Raw genomic sequence first — 19,734 nt, forward strand, 5'->3', positions numbered from 1 at the left:
GGTCCTTGCTCCTGCCAACCTAGCAATTCTAAAGCACGTCAAAGTGCAAGTAGATAAATAGGTACAGCTCCAGAGGGTAGGAAAACGGTGTTTCCGTGCACTGCTCTGGTTCGCCAGAAGTGGCTTAGACATGCTGGCCACTTGACCCAGAAGCTGTACGCCGGCTCCCTCAGCCAATAAAGCGAGATGAGCACTGCAACCCCAGAGTCGGCCACGACTGGACCTAATGATCGGGGGTCCCTTTACCCTTTACATTGGCCTTACTTTGCTCAGATTCATTGTGAGATGTCTGGCCATGTGCTTGGGGATGCGTTTGTGCAGGGCTATCTTAAGCATATGCAGCGCCGAGGTGCAAAGATCCGCCCAGCGCCCTCCCCCCCAGATTGCCCAGCCCCAGGCACACAGAAGGGCAGAGCTGGCCAGCTGACTCAGTGTCTCACTGGCTTGCTCGCCCCGAACTCGTGGTACAGAGCCACCCGCAGCAGAAGAGCCCGCTGCGGCGCTCCAACTGACGGGCGGGCTCTTCCCCGGACTCAACTCTCCGGCCCCTGACTCTCGGCCTGGTCCCATGAGAGCCTGGCGCCCAGGTGCCCCGCACCCCTAGCTCCTATGAGTAAGACAGCCCTGGATCTGTGGCTCATCGATAAAGCACCTGCTTTGCATGCAGAAGGTCTCTGGTCCGATCATTGTTTTGTCTGGGAGGTCGAGCATAGGGTTGCTGCCGCCAGATGGAGAGAGAGTGGCTGTTGAAGCTTTTCTCCCTCCCCGATAATTCGGGAACTCAGTTATGTTTCCTATTTAGAAACTGCATGCCATTGAATATCAGGTGATGAGGAGCAGGAGCAATGAATGGTTGTTGCCTCCATATCCTGGTTTAGAGCTTCCCAGATGTAGCTGGTTAACACACAGGACTAGATAGATCTGTTGTCTGATCCAGCAGGGCCCTTCTTTAGGATTAGGGCTAGGATCAGAGAGACTGAGATGGTGTTTAGTAACTACAATGGTACCTCAGGTTACATACGCTTCAGGTTAAATACGCTTCAGGTTACACACTCCGCTAACCGCTAACCCAGAAATAGTGCTTCAGGTTAAGAACAGAAATCGGGCTCCAGCGGCGCAGCAGCAGCAGGAGGCCCCATTAGCTAAAGCGGTGCTTCAGGTTAAGAACAGTTTCAGGTTAAGTACGGACCTACGGGACGAATTAAGTACTTAAGCTGAGGTACCACTGTAGTGTGCTGCCAAAGATTTCTGTGGTTGTTATTGGGCAGGAGAGGTTAGTGTACCTGTGTGTTGTAAGTACCGTATTTTTCGCCCTATGGGACGCACTTTTTCCCCACGAAAAATGAAGGGGAAATGTGTGTGCGTCCTATGGGACGAATGCAGGCTTTCGCTGAAGGCTGGAGAGCGAGAGGGGTCGGTGCGCACCGGCCCCTGTCACTCTCCAGGCTTCAGGAAGCTATCCGCAAGTCTTGCAAGCCTGGCGGGATGTCCCGCGGGATGTCCTGCAGGTTCGCAAGGCTTGCGGGCAGCAGCCTGCAGCCCAAAAGCTCGGGGGACAGCGGGGAGGCGCAGCGCCGCCACCCCGTTATTCCCCGACCTGGTCTGGAGGCTGGCGGGGGGGAGAAGCAAGCTTGCTTCTCCCCCCCCCCCCGCCAGCCCCACAAGCTCGGGGGACAGCGGGGCAAGCCACTGCCCCACGGAGGCTAGAGAGACTGTCCCTGAAGGCAGAAGAGGGAGACAGAGCGCTCCATCTTCCTCTTCTAGCTTGGGGATGGCTGCGCAAACCTGGGGGGGGGAATAATTCCCCCCCTTGATTTCCCCCCCCAAAAAACTAGGTGCGTCCTATGGGCCGGTGCGTCCTATAGGGCAAAAAATACGGTAGCTTAGGGACCTATAGGTATCAAGCAGCTATCAAATCTAATAAATAATAAGAATGTTGAAACTTTCAATTTGCACACACAGCATAGTCTTCTTAATAATAATAATATGTATTAAAGCTGCTTTTACTTACCCTCCACCTGCTACCTGTAGGGCCAGGTAATCCTGGAGATCTGGCAACCTTATGTGGGAATGCCTCAAAATCTTTTTTAGCGGGTGAGGTACTTAAGGAATTTGGGTTGATCACAAACAAAAGAGATTCCCCCTCCTCACAAGTGATGTTACTGAGCCTATTTGGGGAAGAGGGCAAAGATTTGCTCCATAAAAAAATGGTCATTCACTTTCCCCCCAAAGATTCCCAAATGAATGACCTTGAATAGTGGTATCACAAGGTGTGGTTCAACTTATGCACAGAAAGTGAACATTTCCAGGGGACAAAGGACACAGGATACGTTTGCAGCTGTGTGACATTGCTTTATTTTTTTATTAACAACTTTTTATTGGGTTTTATAAATAAGGATCATAGGAATAATAAATCATACAAATAAATAGACTGAGTCTTCTCATGTCACAAAAATAGCATAATAAATTTGTAGTAATATCTACAATATATGGTGCATTATTAGTAGTCAGTGTATAGGTTCTTGGTTTGTGAATTGGTTTAACAAAAAACAAAGGAGCAACAGGATAGAACAGAATTATCAGATAACATTCAACATCGCATAGCTAAATGCCCAGTCAAGAGCCCTTGTGGTTGTGCTTAAGTATCAGTAATATTCATTTTTCCTCCTATGCTACCAGTGAAACAGTATAAAATGTTGGTATATTGATGAACAAGGGAGGGAGGGGTTCAGAGTGAAGGTAATATTTATGTTTAAATTTGGATTTAGATCAACCAGATTTAACCAAATGCTGATGGGAGGGATTGTTCATTTTCTGGCTGTGTATGTTATGTAATTAAACCAGGCTGGGATAAGACTGTCTTTCTTGATCTGTCCTCTTATCAACTGCAGTTTATTTGCTAATCTCTCAAGGAGGGCTGCTTCCCAAACTGTTTTGTACCAATTGTCTATCTCTGTGCCATAAAGGTATTTCCAGTGTCCTGTGGTTATTTTGCGTCTCACTACTTGTAATAAATTGTAAATCCAGATTGTTGTCTTGAAATATATGCAATAATAAAGAGAATTTTAGTTTGGCTTTCAATTGTTATTTCATTGTTTCATTAATTCCTTGGAATATAAAATTCCAGGAAGGCTGGATATTTGCACATTCCCATGACATGTGGCGATATGTACCCTGTGTGGGTCAGCCCCTTCAGCAACAAAGTGAAGTGCCAGGATGGAGCATTTCCAGCTTCATAGGGGTTAGGTGGGGACACGGGTGGTGCTGTGGGTTAAACCACAGAGCCTAGGACTTGCCGATCAGAAGGTCGGCAGTTCGAATCCCCGTGCTGGAGTGAGCTCCCATTGCTCAGTCCCTGCTCCTGCCAACCTAGCAGTTCGAAAGCACGTCAAAGTGCAAGTAGATAAATAGGTACCGCTCTGGCGGAAAGGTAAATGGCGTTTCCATGTGCTGCTCTGGTTCACCAGAAGCGGCTTAGTCATGCTGGCCACATGACCCGGAAGCTGTACGCCGGCTCCCTCAGCCAATAAAGCGAGATGAGCGCCGCAACCCCAGAGTCAGCCACAACTGGACCTAATGGTCAGGGGTCCCTTTACTTTTAGGGGTTAGGTATGACCTACATATGAGTTTAAAGGTTAATTCTCTATTGCTCAGTGAAAAGAAAAACTTAAAAGCTCCCCCCAAGCCTATTCCATTTCCCCTGGGTCAAGTTCATAGCTGAAATCGCCTTCCCATTGATGTTAAATAGGGTCAAGTGAACTCACCTATGCGCTGAGTAGAATTTTATAGACTGTGAGTGTTATACATAGGCCTTGTCCTTCTGTGGATATTACAAGTCTTTAAAATGTCCTCTCTGCATCTACAGCATATACTCACTTGTGATTCCAGTAATGGCTTTTGGTTTGGAAGGGAGGAAACTTTTAATCTTCAAGGAACATGCTTCTTAATTCGTAACGCTCAACCATCTATTTGTCTGCTCAGTTCTTCCAGTTGATTACATCAACAATAGATCATTCAGCTGTAACCACCCTTGACCCCAAAATTTGTTTCGCACAGAGTGAAATGGTTTGCTTTCATTTACCCCCACCCCACCTGCAGAATTGATAAAAGTTATTATTGTATTTATTTATTTATTAAAAAATCAAGAACAACATGGCTTGGGAAAGCTCTGAGAGAGATGAGACCTTCAAAGCTGTCAGAGCCCTTGACTGAGATTTGTACTGATGTCCCTACAAGGCACGCACAGAGAGCATATCATCTGGTTCAAGAGAGCCATGAATGAATCAACAACTCCCAATCCCTAGTCCAGGGGTTTCTGACCCCCAGTTTAAAGGACTGATCTATCCCACCCCCACCCCCATGAAATAAAAAACAACCCACCCATCCAAGACTCCACTGGTTTGGGTGGCTGCAAAATAAATGAATCAGAAGGAACGTTGCAGTGCTGGAGTAGGCTGAGCCCAGTGACCTGTTGGGGATGTAATTCAACCCTACCCGGCCATCTGATCAATCACTAGGTGAACAGAGAGTGGGTGACAAACCCCCTCTTCAGCTGATGTGCATGGAATAGCTGAGGAGAGTGGACTGTCCCTCTGTGTGTCCTGGGTCCAACTGTCCATGCAAATGTCCATGCAAGAATGTAGGGTGGATGCCATCTCTCTTGGTCATGGCCACCACTGGCATGTGAGCAATGGAGAGTTGGCCAATGATGAATGAAGATATATGGCCTAGTCCTGCCCATCAACTTACCCCATCACACTGGCTTAATGACAAAACAATTATATTACACTCATGCATGCATATTCATGCGCACCTAGACCATGCCTGGATGTGCCCGCCAACATTTCTCCGGTGAAAATAGCGACATCCTTAGGGTTGCCATATTTTGAAGAGAAAAAAGGAGGACACATTTACCAGCACCTGGGGAGGGTGGTGGTGGTACGGGAGCAAGCGCATTCTGCAATGTCCTTTCAAAATATGCAAAAACATACCCTGCATTGTGCAAAACTCACAGAGTATGTATAAGTTTTGTACTTGGTTTCCTAGTACTGCGCATGCAACATAAAAAGTAGTCTGCTCCAGCACCCCCAGACATTTTGGCAAATTCAAAAAATCCGCCTGGACAGATATTTTACCCCTGAAAAAGAGGACATGTCCTGGAAAAAGAGGACGTATGGCAACCCTGTAATTCAACAATAATAACAACAACAATAACAACTTTATTATTTATACCCCGTCCATCTGACTGGGTTGCCCCGGCCACTCTGTGCAGTTTCCAACATATATAAAGCCATAACAAAACATTAAATATTTTAAAACTTCTCTAAACCAGGCTGCCTGCAGATGTCTTCTAAAGGTTGTATAGTTACCTATCTCCTTGGCTCAGGGGTTGCATAACTCACCAACCCACCAACATTTCTCTGATGGAAATAGGGATGTTCTAAGGAAAAGTGGGACATTCTGGGATCAAATCAGAAACTGGGATGGCTTCTGTAAATCTGGGACTGCCCCTGGAAAATAGGGACACTTGGAGGGTCTGCCTGGATAATGAGAACACCCTAAAACAGGGGTGAGGAGCTTTTCTTAGCTCAAGGGCCAGATGAACATCTGGGCAACCTTCTGGGAGTCAAGTGGGAGTTAAGGGGCGAGGCCAGAGGCTAAGGTGGGCAGAGCATCAAATGTTAATTCCACCTTTGTATAGTTAGGCTAGTTTCTAATCTCACTCATGTCCCTCTCTAACCAGACAAGCAAGAGGCATTTATCAAGGATACATTCCCACCAGGCATTCATTCATTCATTTATTTATTTACGGCTATTAGCCCATAAAATATGTACAAACATAAAAAAGCACAAAAGCTTAAAAACCAAAATATCTGACAACAGAAGGTGAACACTGCGATGCAAGGGTGGGTCATTGGGCAGAGCCAAATAGCAGGATGTGGCCCGGAGAGCTCCAAGGGACGGTTCACAGAAAAAGGAAAACTGAAGACGAGATCCGACATGCACTCTCATCATAACTGTCCGATTAGATTTTGATGTTGTTGTTGTTGTTTGGTGGTTTTTGCGTGTGAGATAACCGCATTCAGGAATCTCGCCACCTGCAGAGTAACAGAAGGATCTGTATCCTGCAAAAGCAGTGCGGCGTGTGACTCAACAGGCCTGCCAACCAAGCGCAGTAAAGCAGGGCCCAGGAATTTAGTCCTGGCTATGCTATGTAGGGGACAGTTGAACATTATATGTGGAAGAGATTCAACAGTTTTCCCATCACACACGCATAGCGGAGACACCAAACCCTTGGAAAATCTGTGGCTCAGCAGGTTCGATGGAAGGACATTGAACCTTGCACGAATAAATGCAAGTCGGTGTGGTACTGATGAAAGAGATGACATGTATGATGGAAGGTCAAGTGGTGGGGTTATTCCGTGATACCTGGGGGAGCAGACACCCCCACCTCTGGCAAGGTTGTTTTGATTTTCAATGTCTGCTAATCTTTGCTCAATGAGGCTTTTAGCTGAGCGTAAGTTCATCTTTAGGGAGTCCGCTGGGGAAATTCCGATGCTCAGAAGTTTGGCATGGATTTTTCCTACCCACGGATTAACAAATTCGTCCCGCCAGAGGCACTGAAAAAGGTAATGGTCGGGAAGCCTATGCCAGCTGGACAGCCAATAGCCAAAGACTCGCTTCCAGATGACAGTCTCCAATGTTGCAATCCTTAACTCCAGACGTATGGCTGCGTTGCTCACACACATGGGGAGTTTCAGGAGGCGACGGAGAAACTGATTCTGCAATGTCTCCAGCAATGTTAAATTGGACCCAGGGGCCCAGAGCGGGGCAGCATAGCAGAGGGTGGAAACCACTTTTGCGTGGTATACCTTCAATGCAGAGGGGATGTGGGAGGCTCCGTCAGCCGCAAAAAATTGGAGTAGAGCATAAAGTATTGTTTTCCCTTTGTTTAGTAAATACTGTATCTGTGGCTTCCAGCTTAGGTTGTAGTGAAAAAAGACTCCCAGGTATTTAAATTTAAAAACCTGTTCTAATTGGACTCCATCTAACTTCCAGCTGTAAGTTTTCCGAGACCTGGTAAAGACCAGGACTTTAGATTTCCCATGATTAATTGTCAGATGGTTGAGTTTGCAATAAGCCGCAAAAATCTTTAGAGCTCTGCATAAACCGACTCTAGAGTAGGAAAGGATCGCTGCATCATCGGCGTATAGGAGCAAAGGGCAGCGAAAATCGGCTAGGCGGGGGGCATGAATGTTGGTTTGAGACTCATTCAGAAAGAGCTTCATATCGCTAATAAACAGGTTGAAGAGGAGTGGGGCCAAAATGCAGCCTTGGCGCACACCTCTATTTATTGGGACCTCGTTGGATAGGTTTCCCGCAGGTGTGAGTCTCACTCTAGCCGACGACCCGTGGTGTAATTGGGTTATAAGCCATAACAGTCTTCTATCTATGCCCCATCTCTCTAGTTTCTTCCATAGACAGTTTCTTGGGATACTGTCGAAGGCGGCCTTTAGGTCTATGAAAGCGACGCATAGGCGCCCCCGCCTTGGGGCAGAATATTTTCTGGCAAGATGATACATAATCACCATATGGTCAGAGGTCGAGTAATTGTTCCTAAAGCCCGCTTGCTCATGGCCAATCAGATTTGAGTCGTTTGCCCAATGAGACAGCTTAGACAGCAAAAATTTTGCATAGATTTTCCCGATGATAGACAAAAGGCTGATGTTCCGATAGTTCTCCGGGTCAGCAGGGGGACCCTTTTTATGGACTGGCACGATCACGGCCTCCTTCCATGACCTAGGGATAAGCCCCGTAGAATTAATTGCGTCAAAGACTTTGGCCAGAATTTCAGCCCACCACCTCGGTTGCGCAACAATAGCCTCAGCAGGGACTAGATCTGGCCCGGGGGCTTTGCCCGTTTTCAGATCTAATATCAAGTCCATTATCAGGTCTGGGTCGGTAGAGGGCCACAAAGGTAGATGGTCGGCTCGGAATTCCGTGGATGAGTTGGATTCCTCTGCCAAGGAGAAATATTTACTCAAGAATTTTTCCCATGTGGGCGCAGGGATAATCGTCAGTGGGTACTTCCTTCCTCTTATGTTTATCAGAGCCCAAAATTCCTGTGGTCTGTGGGATCTAGAGGCCGCTATCAAGGCTCGCCAACGCTTTTGATGCCACTCGCGTTTGGCCAGCTTTAAAGTCTGTTTGTATGCTCTTTTGGCTTGTAAATAGGAGGATGGTAGAGCTTGGGCGTTAGAGTTTTTGTATTCATTATAGATGGAACGAAGAAGGGATCTTGCTTGTTTGCAAGAGGTGTTAAACCAAGGGGCCCCAGCACTGCAATGCGCCACTTTCGCCTTTTGAGGAGGTGATGTAAAAAAAGTGGTAAGGTTTATTGTAAGAAGGTTAAAAAGTTTCAAAACCGAATTGGAATCTTGTAAATCAGTAGTTATTTGAGGTAGATAGGCAGTGATTTCCCTATGGAAAAAATCCTGGTATTTTTGGGCCACAGCCTCCGACCATTTGATCCCTCTTATTTGGACCGATGATGAGGTTTCCAGAAGGACTGAGTGTTTATAGTCCTTCTGGCGCCGGAACAATGACAAAGTGGTCACTACTGGGAGGTGATCACTGAAATGTTGATTTTCAACTTGGAAGGAAAGTACATTAACGGCCAAATTTGCGGAGATCAAGCAGTAATCGATAACACTGTTAGATGTTGGTCCCAGGTGAGTGAACTCCCCCGGTATATCGGGGGGGAAGGTGCCGTTCAAGAATACTAGATTCAAGCGAATGGCCATTTGGTAAAGGGTCACTCCTGCTTTGTTTACTCTGTTGTCCTTTGAAGTTCTAATTCTGGTATGTTCCAAGTCAAAGTTGTCCAAACATGGGGGAGTCCACCATTTGGACTTGGTTAGTAGGTCCCAATTAGTGGCAATACGAGCATTAAAATCTCCCCCAATTAAGGAATACGAGTTAGGGCATTTGGTATGACATGACAATAGGTGATTTTCAAATGATTCCCATCTCCAATCAAGATCAGGTGCTGAGCCTTCGGGGGGGAGATAAACATTAGTAATTAGTAATGAGGACTTCCCTTCTATGATCAGTCCAGATAGAGCAAAAGGCGGGGAAGCCCGTACCAGAGTGAATTTGGCGCGAAGTTGGAGTGAGATCCCAATCAAAAGACCCCCTTTGGGGCGACCTCCTTTCAAGGAAGGGGAGGCCGGAAGTGTTAGAAGATCGAAGCCATCTATGATAATCTCTTCCTCATCCCACGTTTCTTGGAATAGAATGATATTAAATGAGTTTATGTACTTCCTGAATTCGGGGTCTGATTTTTTGGTTCTCCAACCAGCGATGTTCCAGCTAAGTATTGATAATGTCGGGTCCTTGTGCTGTCCCGGTAATTGTCACTTTGAGTTGTTTAATAGGTTCTTGGAGGTAGAACGAGGACCTATAAGAAAATCGGTAATTTTAGTTTGTGTGGATAAGGTCTTCTTCTGTGTTGACTGAATCCATGATTTGGTAACATTAACAGGCAGGAAGGGTTTTGCCGGGGAGGAAGAATTAGGCAAAGTTGATGAGGTTGGATGCTGTTCATTGAGGTGAGTAGTAGCAAGTCTTTGATGGGCTATACTAGTAGATCCGTCGGAGTTGTCAGTCTTAACCAGGGTAGCGCTAAGAGGTGTTCCAGCCATCACTTGTAGTTGCTGCGCAGATGGGGAAGAATTATCACGCAGATGTATAAAAGGACGTGAACGTGGGGATGGTGCATGCGTAGTCATTTCCTGGTGATCTTCAGGCAGGGATGATTCTAGTTCAGGCATTGAGGCAAAGGAATCATCAACCTCCATATTTTGATTGGACATAAGGTCTGAAACGGGAGTATTGAGTTTATCAACTTCCTCCACGGTAGAATGGTGCTGTTGGTCAACAGGTGACTGCTGATTCAGATCAATAGGGGGTAACAAAGTAACAGGTTGAGAGATTATCAAGGTATTTGATGGAGACGCCTTGTGGGACGTGGAGCACCTGCTCTCCTCTCTCATCGGCATAGAGGGGTCCCCTTGCGATAGGAGTCTTTGTTTGAGTAGATCCAATCTATCGAGAATAGCCTGCTGTTCTTCCGAAGGGAGTTTTCCATAAGAGGAGATAAGATTTCTCTCTTCAGGGATATTCCAATCTCCGCTTGCAATTGGATCACTCCTCAGCTTAGCTAGATGGTCACTTGCGGTCGCAGGTGGAACAGGGGGTACCCGGCTAGGTGTTTTTCCCTTTATTATAGGGACAGAGGAAGGAAACGGGCGTTCATTGCCGGTTAAAATGTTGGGAAAAAGAGGTTTAACACTCGTGTCCTTAAAGACTCTTGTTGTTACAATCTCCCAGGGTGCCAGCCGATCTTTTTGTCTTGCAAGAAGATGTGGGATCCTTGCAGACTGGAAGGAGAGCATAAATTTCCTTGGCCAGGGCGTGGCATTTAGGGGTACTACAGATAGAAGATCTATCCGGGAAAAAGGAATATTTAACAAATCACGTAGGTACCCTTTAGCCATCATCAGGTTATTCCACCTAAGTCTGGGGGCGTCACGGGAAAAAATGGATAGACATATTTTATTAGGTTGAAAAATCAAGGATTGCTTATTCCTTTGGGGCAGTGGTAGCCTGCATCTTGAGCCCTTAAGGAGAGATTTCTGGTTAAGTTGTCTCTTTAAGGTACTCACAAGCTGCACAGGAGATTGATGCAAATTAGATAGCTCAGTTGAGGAAGGTAGATGAGCTAGAAAGGCCCGTGTAAGTTTATTCAATGACGAAGAAATCCCCTCCAATTTCTTGAAGATGAAGCTTAAAGTCCTGATTACCAGTTGTATTTGATCAGGTACTAATTCATGGGCAGTTTGCCCTAATGCTTCTCGTTTCAGTGACGGAGGTGTAATTAAGGTATCAGGAAGGAGGGTTTCCCTATGGCTTCCATCCCCCGCTGGATCAGCTAGCTTTTCCAACTCTCCTTGATCATGCAGAGGCCAAAAGCGGTTGTATGTTTCGACCGCAGAAACAATTACTTGCTCCGTTTTGCTGTTATTGTTAGTAGATGGTGGGGGAGATTCAAGCTTTGACTGCTTTGCTCTTGGAGGTGAACAACTTTTCTCAGCAGATCTTGGTCGCTTGCCATGACCCATTTGTCGCTGTCTCACTAACTACGAAGGTTCAAAGTAGAGGTAAACGGAGATAAAAGAGATAAAAGAGAACTTATCTTTATGGACGCAACTCCTCTGCTACTCCTCGTCCACTGCCCAACATAACCCAGTCTTCAAGGCGGCGTTACTAATCAGCAGCAGGCTTTCTCAGCAGGGGGTTTGAATATCCTTGTTGATACGTATATGGCCCCGACAGGCCAACCATAGAAGTAAAACGATTAAAAACTTCCAACAGAGGTAAAATAATTTAAAAGTCAAATAAAAACAGCTATAAAGACGGCTGTAAAAGGCTATAAAAGGCTATAAAAGGCAATAAAAGGTTTGTAATCCGGAGGGTTCACGAAGGAGAAGTTGTTACAGCCGCCATCTTCTTTGACTCCACATCCATGTAGTGTCCGGATCCAAAATCTCCCACCAGGCAAAAACACTCAAGGATTGTTGAGGCTGCAGTGCATAGAGGATCCTAAGAGCCAGATGAAGAAGCTTGAGGGCCACATTAGGCCTATTCTCTCCACTGCTCTAAAATGATAACAGTTTTTCTGTGTGATGATAGTGTGGAGAATGGACTTAACAATAAATGCACACTGGGGAGTTAGCTGCACAATCCTTTGCAGCTTTACTCATAAGTAAGCCCTGCAAAGTTCAATGGGGCAAATTCCTAGGTCAGTGTGGAAGGGGCTGCTGGCCAATTTGCTACATCCAGGTTTGCATTTTCGGTGCTAGTCCTCTCATCTACAATACGAGAACAAATAACACTGAAGACAGTAGAACTGAGCATATAGAAAGTGCTCATCATAGTTTGGAAGGCAAGGCTTCCAGTCCACATGAAGTGGCTTCCATTTACAAAGAAGCCTTCAGCCCCCAAACAAAATTAAACGTCAAGAAATAAGAGATGTATCATGTTGATAACAGATGGCCAAATTTTATCATGATCACAATCATAACACACCAGAGAGTCCAGAAATAAAGCAAAAATAGTAAAGCAAAAATTAAAAAGAGAGAGATTTGGCTTTCCAACTCTTCTCTGATTGTCCTAAAGTTATAACCCACCCACCCTGTTTTGCAAGATATTCTTTTAAGCTACAGATATATAGCATTTTCTAAATTACTAAAATAATTTCTCCTTTAAAAAAAGTGTCCTTGCTGCAGTATTAAAAAAAAAAAACACACAAGCAAGCAATTACAACTTAATGAAACATAACTTGTAATAAAATCTGTTTCAAAGTATGTATTTCTTCTGTGAACAGAGACATAGATCTCCTGCATGGATGACACACAGTCGAAATTTGTCTCTCTGTATGTGTACCGAGTTTTACTTTATTTATTTTCTGTCGTCATCATCATAGTTTCATTCCTACCTCACTTTTCCTCCAAAGAGCTGAAGGTGACATACACAATTTTCCTCCCCCCGGTGTAATCCTCAGAACAACCCTTTGCAATTAGACTGAGAGGCAGTGAAACCACCCAGTGGGCTTGATGGTCAAATAAAGATTTGAACCCTGGTCTCCCTGGTCTTGGGGCAACACTCTAACCACTGCATCTTGAGACCTGCTCTCTTTCGTTGGGTGGTTAGTTTGGGATGCTGGATGACTTCTGCATTTCCTGACAGTGTGACCACTTCACAATGCCTTCTCAGCCAAGAAAACTCACTGGGTTAAGCTCAGGCCAGTTCCCGTCCCTCAGCCTAACCTATCTCTCAGGGTTGTTGTGATGATAAAGTGGGTCAGGGGAGAATGATGCGCCCCATCTTGAGCTCCTGGGAGGAAAGGTGGGGGCATGAATGCAATCAATCAACGATGTTACAGCAAAGAGCAGGATGGAAACGTTCTAAATAAATATAATAAATTTTCATTTTGAACTGTTGGAGTATCTCATGGAGTTAAAGATTCCTCAGCTTGCTTTGCCCTGCTTTCCTCCCCTCCCGAACTCTCATTTAGCTAGGAGTATTCCCTGTTTATGAAACTGAACCATGCACAGTTCTCTTCAGCTTTATACATTACTTATTCACAATGCTATCCAGGGTTGTAAAGACTGCAGAGAGAATAATTGGGTGCACTCTTCCCACCTCAGATCAAATCTATGCTGCCAGGTGCCATAAGAAAGCAGCAGAGATAGCGCAGGATAATACGCACCCCGGAAATTATCTCTTTCAGCTTCTGCCTTCTGGAAGAAGGTATAGGGTTATAAAGGCCAGGACTAGCCGTCTGAGAAATGCAATTCTGGTTCTAAACGCAGCATAAGGGGTCTCTATAGTATAGTGCATTTAAAAATGGGGTTTCAAAGTTTTTAGGGGTTTTTGAATGTTTTATGTAGTTTTTCAATTTCATTGTTCTGCATGGGACAATGACAATAAAGATATTGTATCGTGTGCATTGACTGTATTTATTTTTTTAAAATACTAGTCCTTCCCCCCACAAGAAACAATGTTGATGTGACCGTGACCCTTCTTGTGTGGCATTTTACTGAGGCAGACATGCAAACAGATCTCATTGTGCTGAATGTACAATCATATCAGGGATGCTTTTTCTTTGCTGTGTTTTATCATTAATGATACGCAGGGTATGAAGGATCAGAATACTACGGCAAATGGTGCCTGCACAGTGCTATGACTATGATTCAGAAAGAGGGTGTTTTTTAAAAAAGCAGAGTGACAGAGGCTGTCGGTGTATTCGGGCCACATTCATGTTAAGCTATCATAGCTCCCTCCAAAGAATTCTGGGAGCTGTAGTTCATTAACTGTGCTGAGGGTCATTAGGAGAACCCTATTCTCCTCCCAGAGCTACAATTTCCAGAGTTCCCTGTGAAGAGGGATTGATTTAGTGGGCTTATTCCACACTTCCTCTTGTCCCACTGCTTCCCCTTGGGGGGAACAACTCTTTAGTGCTCAATCGGAGCAAACAGCAATTCAGGTTTTCTCTGGGTTGACATTTGCTCCGATTGAGCAGTAAAGAGCAGGCTTTCCCTTAGAAAGGAATGGGGCAAGAGGAAAACCACTCAGACCCATGCCTAGAAAGTGTGGTTCAAGCAGAAAACTACTCAGACCCGTGTTTTCTGGGTACAGGACAAGCAGAAGTGCGGACGAGCCCCAGGCCCAGCAAGACTTTCTGTTGTTTGTCCAAATGCATCCCAAATGTGATCTTGCTGCAAGCAAGAAGTCGGGTGCCCCAAAACCAAGAAAACATGCTTTTCCTTTCTGTGATTCTGCAGGGTCAGCAGAGCTTAATGTTTCCTCAGACACCAAGGGATGAAACACTTTGATACACATGTAAATTTTGAAACAGGTGGAGGAAATAAACTTCATGAGAACAATGATGCAGGTATCCATAAGAAGGCTTCCTTCCATACCAGGAACACACTGTGATTTACAGTGCAGCTGGGCTAATAATGTTTTACTTCTCTTCCTTGCTGCTCATCTGTTAATCGAAATAACTCTGCTATCTGAAATTGCATCTCACATAATCATAGAATGATAGAAACTCAGAGCTAGAGGATCTTTTGAAGGTCATCAGGGCTAACTGTTTGATGCAGGAAATCCAGAACTGGAACATCTCCAACAGATGGCTGCCTTTATTCCTTTAAAAACATTGTGAATTTTTTTAAAAATAAAGACTATTAAAAAATAAAACTCAGAGAGAGAGAGAGAGAGAGAGAGAGAGAGAGAGAGAGAGAGGCCAGAACGAAATCCTAGCCTTCTCCAATATTGGCGATCTCTGATCTTCTTTATTTTCTTCCCTCCTAGTAAATCTATTTTAAGATTAATTTTAAACTCTGGACTGGATCAAGAGACCTAACCAGGAAAGGTTCCATAAAACTTAAAGCATTTCCCAGGGATATATAAATGGGGAAATACCATTGAGACTTTGATAGGAGTACTGAGCCCTTAGACATTTGTTTAGTTGTGATGCACTTTTAAATGGTTCTTGTCCCTTCCTACCCTGGTCTTTGGACTTATTCCGTGACACGCCAAGAGAAGGGGGTTCAGTCATCATCATCTTCATCTTCATCATCATCCTTACTGGGTGCACATCTTTGGAAGCAGTTCACAATCAGCGCCAAAACGAAGCTTGACACGATAGCAGCGATGGAGACGGCGACGCCAGAGAAGATTATGATTATAAGGTCTGTGAGTGACAAACTAAATTTGCAGTCCCTGAAACTGGCCTCTGATAATTCACTGAGAAAGACGGTGATTTCTTCCACAGGGACAGTACACTGGATTTCATCGAGACCTGCACGGAGAGAGAGAGGGAAGAAGGAGAATTTTTTTCCAAAAAAAGTAGCAATGTTATTATTTATCCAGTTATAAATGACCTCTTCCATGCAAAATGAAGCACGGCAGCTCATTCAAGGAAGGCAAAGATTTTTGATGGTAAGATGAAATCATCCATATAGCAATACAGAAATATAACTTTTGTAAGCATATCCAATCCATTTAGCATGTTTGTAAATTGGGCTTTATTTTATTTTGGTTTTTTGGTTTTGGTTTTGGTTTTTTTAGTTCAGTGTGAAGGCCAAATAACAAGGCAAATCAAGTTGATCTGGGAGACTTCCGTACCCCTACCCCTTGAGATGAAGTGCCGTGGCAATACCCCTGCAACTGGATCAGTCCCCACCCAAACCTCTAGAATCATAGAGTTGGAAGGGACCTTGACGATCATCTAGTCCAGCCCACTGCAATGCAGGAATAGGCAGCTTCTGCCACCACAAGCTACATATGTCCCAAGGTTTTATTTCTTTTGAGAAGAAGCTGCGTGCTTTAAATACACTTTCAATTTATGGTTTTGGAAGTGACATTAGGGCTCATCTAGACTTCCACATGTCCTGCTCCTTTCTCCTGGGAAAACCTGATCTTTGCTACTGAATCGGAGCAAAAGTCAATAGAGTTTTACACGGATTGCTGCCGATAAAGTGTGCGACAAGCAGAAAACTACTCAGACTCATGCTTTCTAGGCACAGGAGAAATGGGAGAGTGGGTGAGCCCAAGTAAGTGTGCCTAGGATCACAGGCTAAAGCAACCCTTGTGTTTAAAAAGACTAGGAGGCACACACACACACACACAGAGAGAGAGAGAGAGAGAGAGAGAGAGAGAGAGAGAGAGAGAGAGAGAGATGAGCATTTAATTAGAGATTTAACCAGAAGTGAATCATTGCAGCATATTGCAGATTAAAATGAACAGGAAGACCGGAGTTACAGCAGAGAGGAGACGGATCACTCTGAGATTAATCGTAGAACAGGAGACAGGAGGCCTGGAAAAAATCCAGTTCCCTGCGGAGAGGGCAGAAATTCACCCAGATCAGGGAGCGGCATGCAATCCCCAGGGTCAATGCTCAATCCATGTGCAAGCCTCTCCCCTTGCGAGTGAAGAGACAGATTGGGGGCAAGAGCTACTTTGCAATATGAAGTTGCCCAGCTGGTGATGCTCAGCTTTATCCCAAACCCAGTGCTATCCTTCCCCTCTCTGGGTTCTTCTTCAGCTTCCATTGCAACCAAAGCCAGAGAAGGACTCATTGGACCCATCCTGCCCACTTTTCTGGCAGAGGTAGGGTGGTCGTGTGTCATCTACTCTATATTTTGGGAAATGGTTTGTATGTTCTCTCTATGTTTGCCTGCCTCTAGAGATATCACCACCCAACTTGGCGTGAGGATTCCCAAGGTGGGACAGTGGTCTTTGTTGGTGTTTGGACTCTGGGCACTATTTTCAATCAAGACGGTTGGTACTGGGTCTGTCTGCCATTTTCAATGCCCATAATGGGCAATGAATCACAACAGAATAGCAGTTAGACTCCCAAATTTCAGTTGTGCTCCCCTGACAATGAAGGAGAGAAACCACTTGATGAGAACACTTTGCTTAGGGACCATTCAAACCCTGATGGTGATGATGATGATGATGATGATGATGATGATGATGATAATTACTACTATTATTATGGAGAGCCACTGTGGTATAGAGGTTAGAGTGTTTTGCTAGGACCTTGGAGACCAGAAGTCCAAATCTCCTCTCAGCCATGAAGCTTGGGGTCCAGTCACTGCCTCTCAGCCTAACCAACCTCACAGATGTGGAGAAGCATGGGTAAAACCTTGAGTTAACCTTGAGTTAATTGGAGGAAAAGTTGGATAGAACGAAATGCATAAAATAGTTATTCCACTTAATGACTAAGTAGGATGGTGAGCAGTTTAGAAAGTATAAAAAACAGTTACTCAAACATTAAAATATAAGCACTCACGACTGAAAGAAAATGAAAACAACATAGAGGTGTAAACAAGAGAGCCAGGATGGATCCTAATCATAGAATTGTAAAGTTGGAAGGGACCCTGGGGGTCATTTAGTCCAAACCCCAGCATTGTAGGAATCATGACTGACAGATGACCATCCAACCTCTCTCTGATTGAAAACCTCCAATGAAGGAGAGTCTACCACCTTCTGAGCGAGCCGCTCCACTGTTGAATAGCTCTTACTGTCATAAAGTTCTTCCTAATGTTTGGTCCTTTCTTGTGTGTGATCGGGGGGATGCCTCTGTAAACAGGTGTGTCTTCAGAAGCTGGTGGAATTCCAATACCAATGGGGCCTCTTGTATCTGAGAAGGGAGTACACTCCATTGCATTGGTGCTACCAGGGGAAAAGCCTGCCTCTGTGTAACCACAAGCTGATGATCATCATTTCATGACAAGACCAACCAGGTTCCCTTTGTCAATCCCAGAGTCCTTACCAAGCAACAGAGGGGAGGTCTGCCTTTGTTTAAGGCTTCATGTGTAAGTAACAAGACCTTGATACAGGCTCAGTGTCTTATCAGTCAACTAGTGCAAGTCTCTCAATGTTGCTGTGATATGTGACTGGTACAGACCCTCCAAGGGACAGTTCGAAATTTGCAGAAGCCATCCCAGTTTCTGATTTGATCCCAGAATGTCCCTCTTTTCCTTAGGATGTCCCTATTTTCATCAGAGAAATGCTGGAGGGTATTAAGTTATCCAACCCCCTAAGCCATCAGAGACATCACCTTGCCAAAAAAGGTCCGTATAGTTAAAGCTATGGTTTCCCAGTAGTGATGTATGGAAGTGAGAGCTGGACCATAAAGAAGGCTGATTGCTGAAGAACTGATGCTTTTGAATTATGGTGCTGGAGGAGACTCTTGAGAGTCCCATGAACTGCAAGAAGGTCAAACCTATCCATTCTTAAGGAAATCAGCCCTGAGTGCTCACTGGAAGGACAGATCCTGAAGCTGAGGCTCCAGTACTTTGGCCACCTCATGAGAAGAGAAAACTCCCTGGAAAAGACCCTGATGTTGGGAAAGATTGAGGGCACAAGGAGGAGGGGATGACAGAGGACGAGATGGTTGGACAGTGTTCGAAGCTACCAGCATGAGTTTGACCAAACTGCGGGAGGCAGTGGAAGACAGGAGTGCCTGGTGTGCTCTGGTCCATGGGGTCACGGAGAGTCGGACACGACTAAACGATTAAACAACAACAAAGCCATCTGAAGGCAGCCTTGTATAGCGAAGTTTTTAAATATTGAATGTTTTTATATATGTTGGAAGCTGCCCAGAGTGGCTAGGGCAACCTAGTCAGATGGGCAGGGTATAAATAATAAAATTGTTGTTGTTGTTGAAGAAGAAGAAGAATAAAGGTAAAGGTAAAGGGACCCCTGACCATTAGGTCCAGTCGTGACTGACTCTGGGGTTGCGGTGCTCATCTTGTTTTATTGGCTGAGGGAGCCGGCGTACAGCTCCCGGGTCATGTGGCATGACTAAGCCGCTTCTGGCGAACCAGAGCAGCGCACGGAAACACCATTTACCTTCCCGCTGGAGCGGTACCTATTTATCTACTTGCACTTTGATGTGCTTTCGAACTGCTAGGATGGCAGGAGCAGGGACCGAGAAATGGGAGCTCACCCCGTTGCGGGGATTCAAACTGCCGGCCTTCTGATTGGCAAGTCCTTGGCTCTGTGGTTTAACCCACAGCACCACCCGCATCCCCCTGCCATCCATCCCTATTTTCATCAGAGAAATGTTGGAGTAATATTAGCTGGTAATATTAGCTAGCAAAACCAAGGATTGGATGAAAGATCTTCTGCCTATAGAGCATCTCCTCTGCCACTGATCGCCTTTCCTGATTGCGCAGAGCATCCTATGGTAGCAGGAGTGGTGTCAGACCTCATGCTCTTGCCCGATCCCAAGGACAACCAGAGGGATCAGAAGAACATAAGGCAGATGCTGCCTCAGCTTAGCCGCCTGCTTTGCTGACAGATGCTGCTGGAGTTTATTGGGGTTTCAGCTTCGCTCTTCCTATCTGCAGAAATAATCAAATTGGCACATTGCCTCCGGAGGCCCATTGCCCCTGCCATTGACAGGAAGCTATGGAAAGAGCTTCCTATTGGGTGCATTGCCAGCAGAGGAGCCGACTTGCCCCCGCTATAGAGGGGGCCCAAGTCATGTGACTTGCTGACGTGGCACACATGACATTACCACTCAATATTGAGGGGGCCCAGCGCTCTTCTTATGATGGGGGGGTGGGGCAAATTGTCTCAGCCCCCCTAGCT

The 19,734-nt window shown here is 45.4% G+C and overlaps 1 protein-coding gene and 1 long non-coding RNA gene across 2 annotated transcripts in view; one reads left to right on the top strand and one right to left on the bottom strand.

Annotated features, from left to right (window-relative positions):
- The first annotated feature begins 5,653 nt into the window (after positions 1-5,653).
- On the top strand, positions 5,654-14,792 carry LOC310711477. Its single transcript, XR_014528482.1, has 2 exons — positions 5,654-5,782; positions 11,620-14,792. It is a non-coding gene; the product is annotated as an uncharacterized lncRNA (long non-coding RNA).
- Positions 12,359-19,734, bottom strand: part of LRRC38 (leucine rich repeat containing 38) — a 33,719-nt gene continuing 26,343 nt past the window's right edge. The window contains exon 2 of the mRNA XM_083513281.1: positions 12,359-15,430. Coding sequence (XP_083369407.1) covers positions 15,180-15,430 — 251 coding nt within the window. The 3' untranslated portion in view covers positions 12,359-15,179. The remainder of the gene's footprint in view (positions 15,431-19,734) is intronic.

This window comes from Podarcis liolepis, assembly GCF_965112155.1.
Source record: "Podarcis liolepis genome assembly, chromosome: 7".
In the NCBI taxonomy this organism is placed as follows: Eukaryota; Metazoa; Chordata; class Lepidosauria; order Squamata; family Lacertidae; genus Podarcis; species Podarcis liolepis.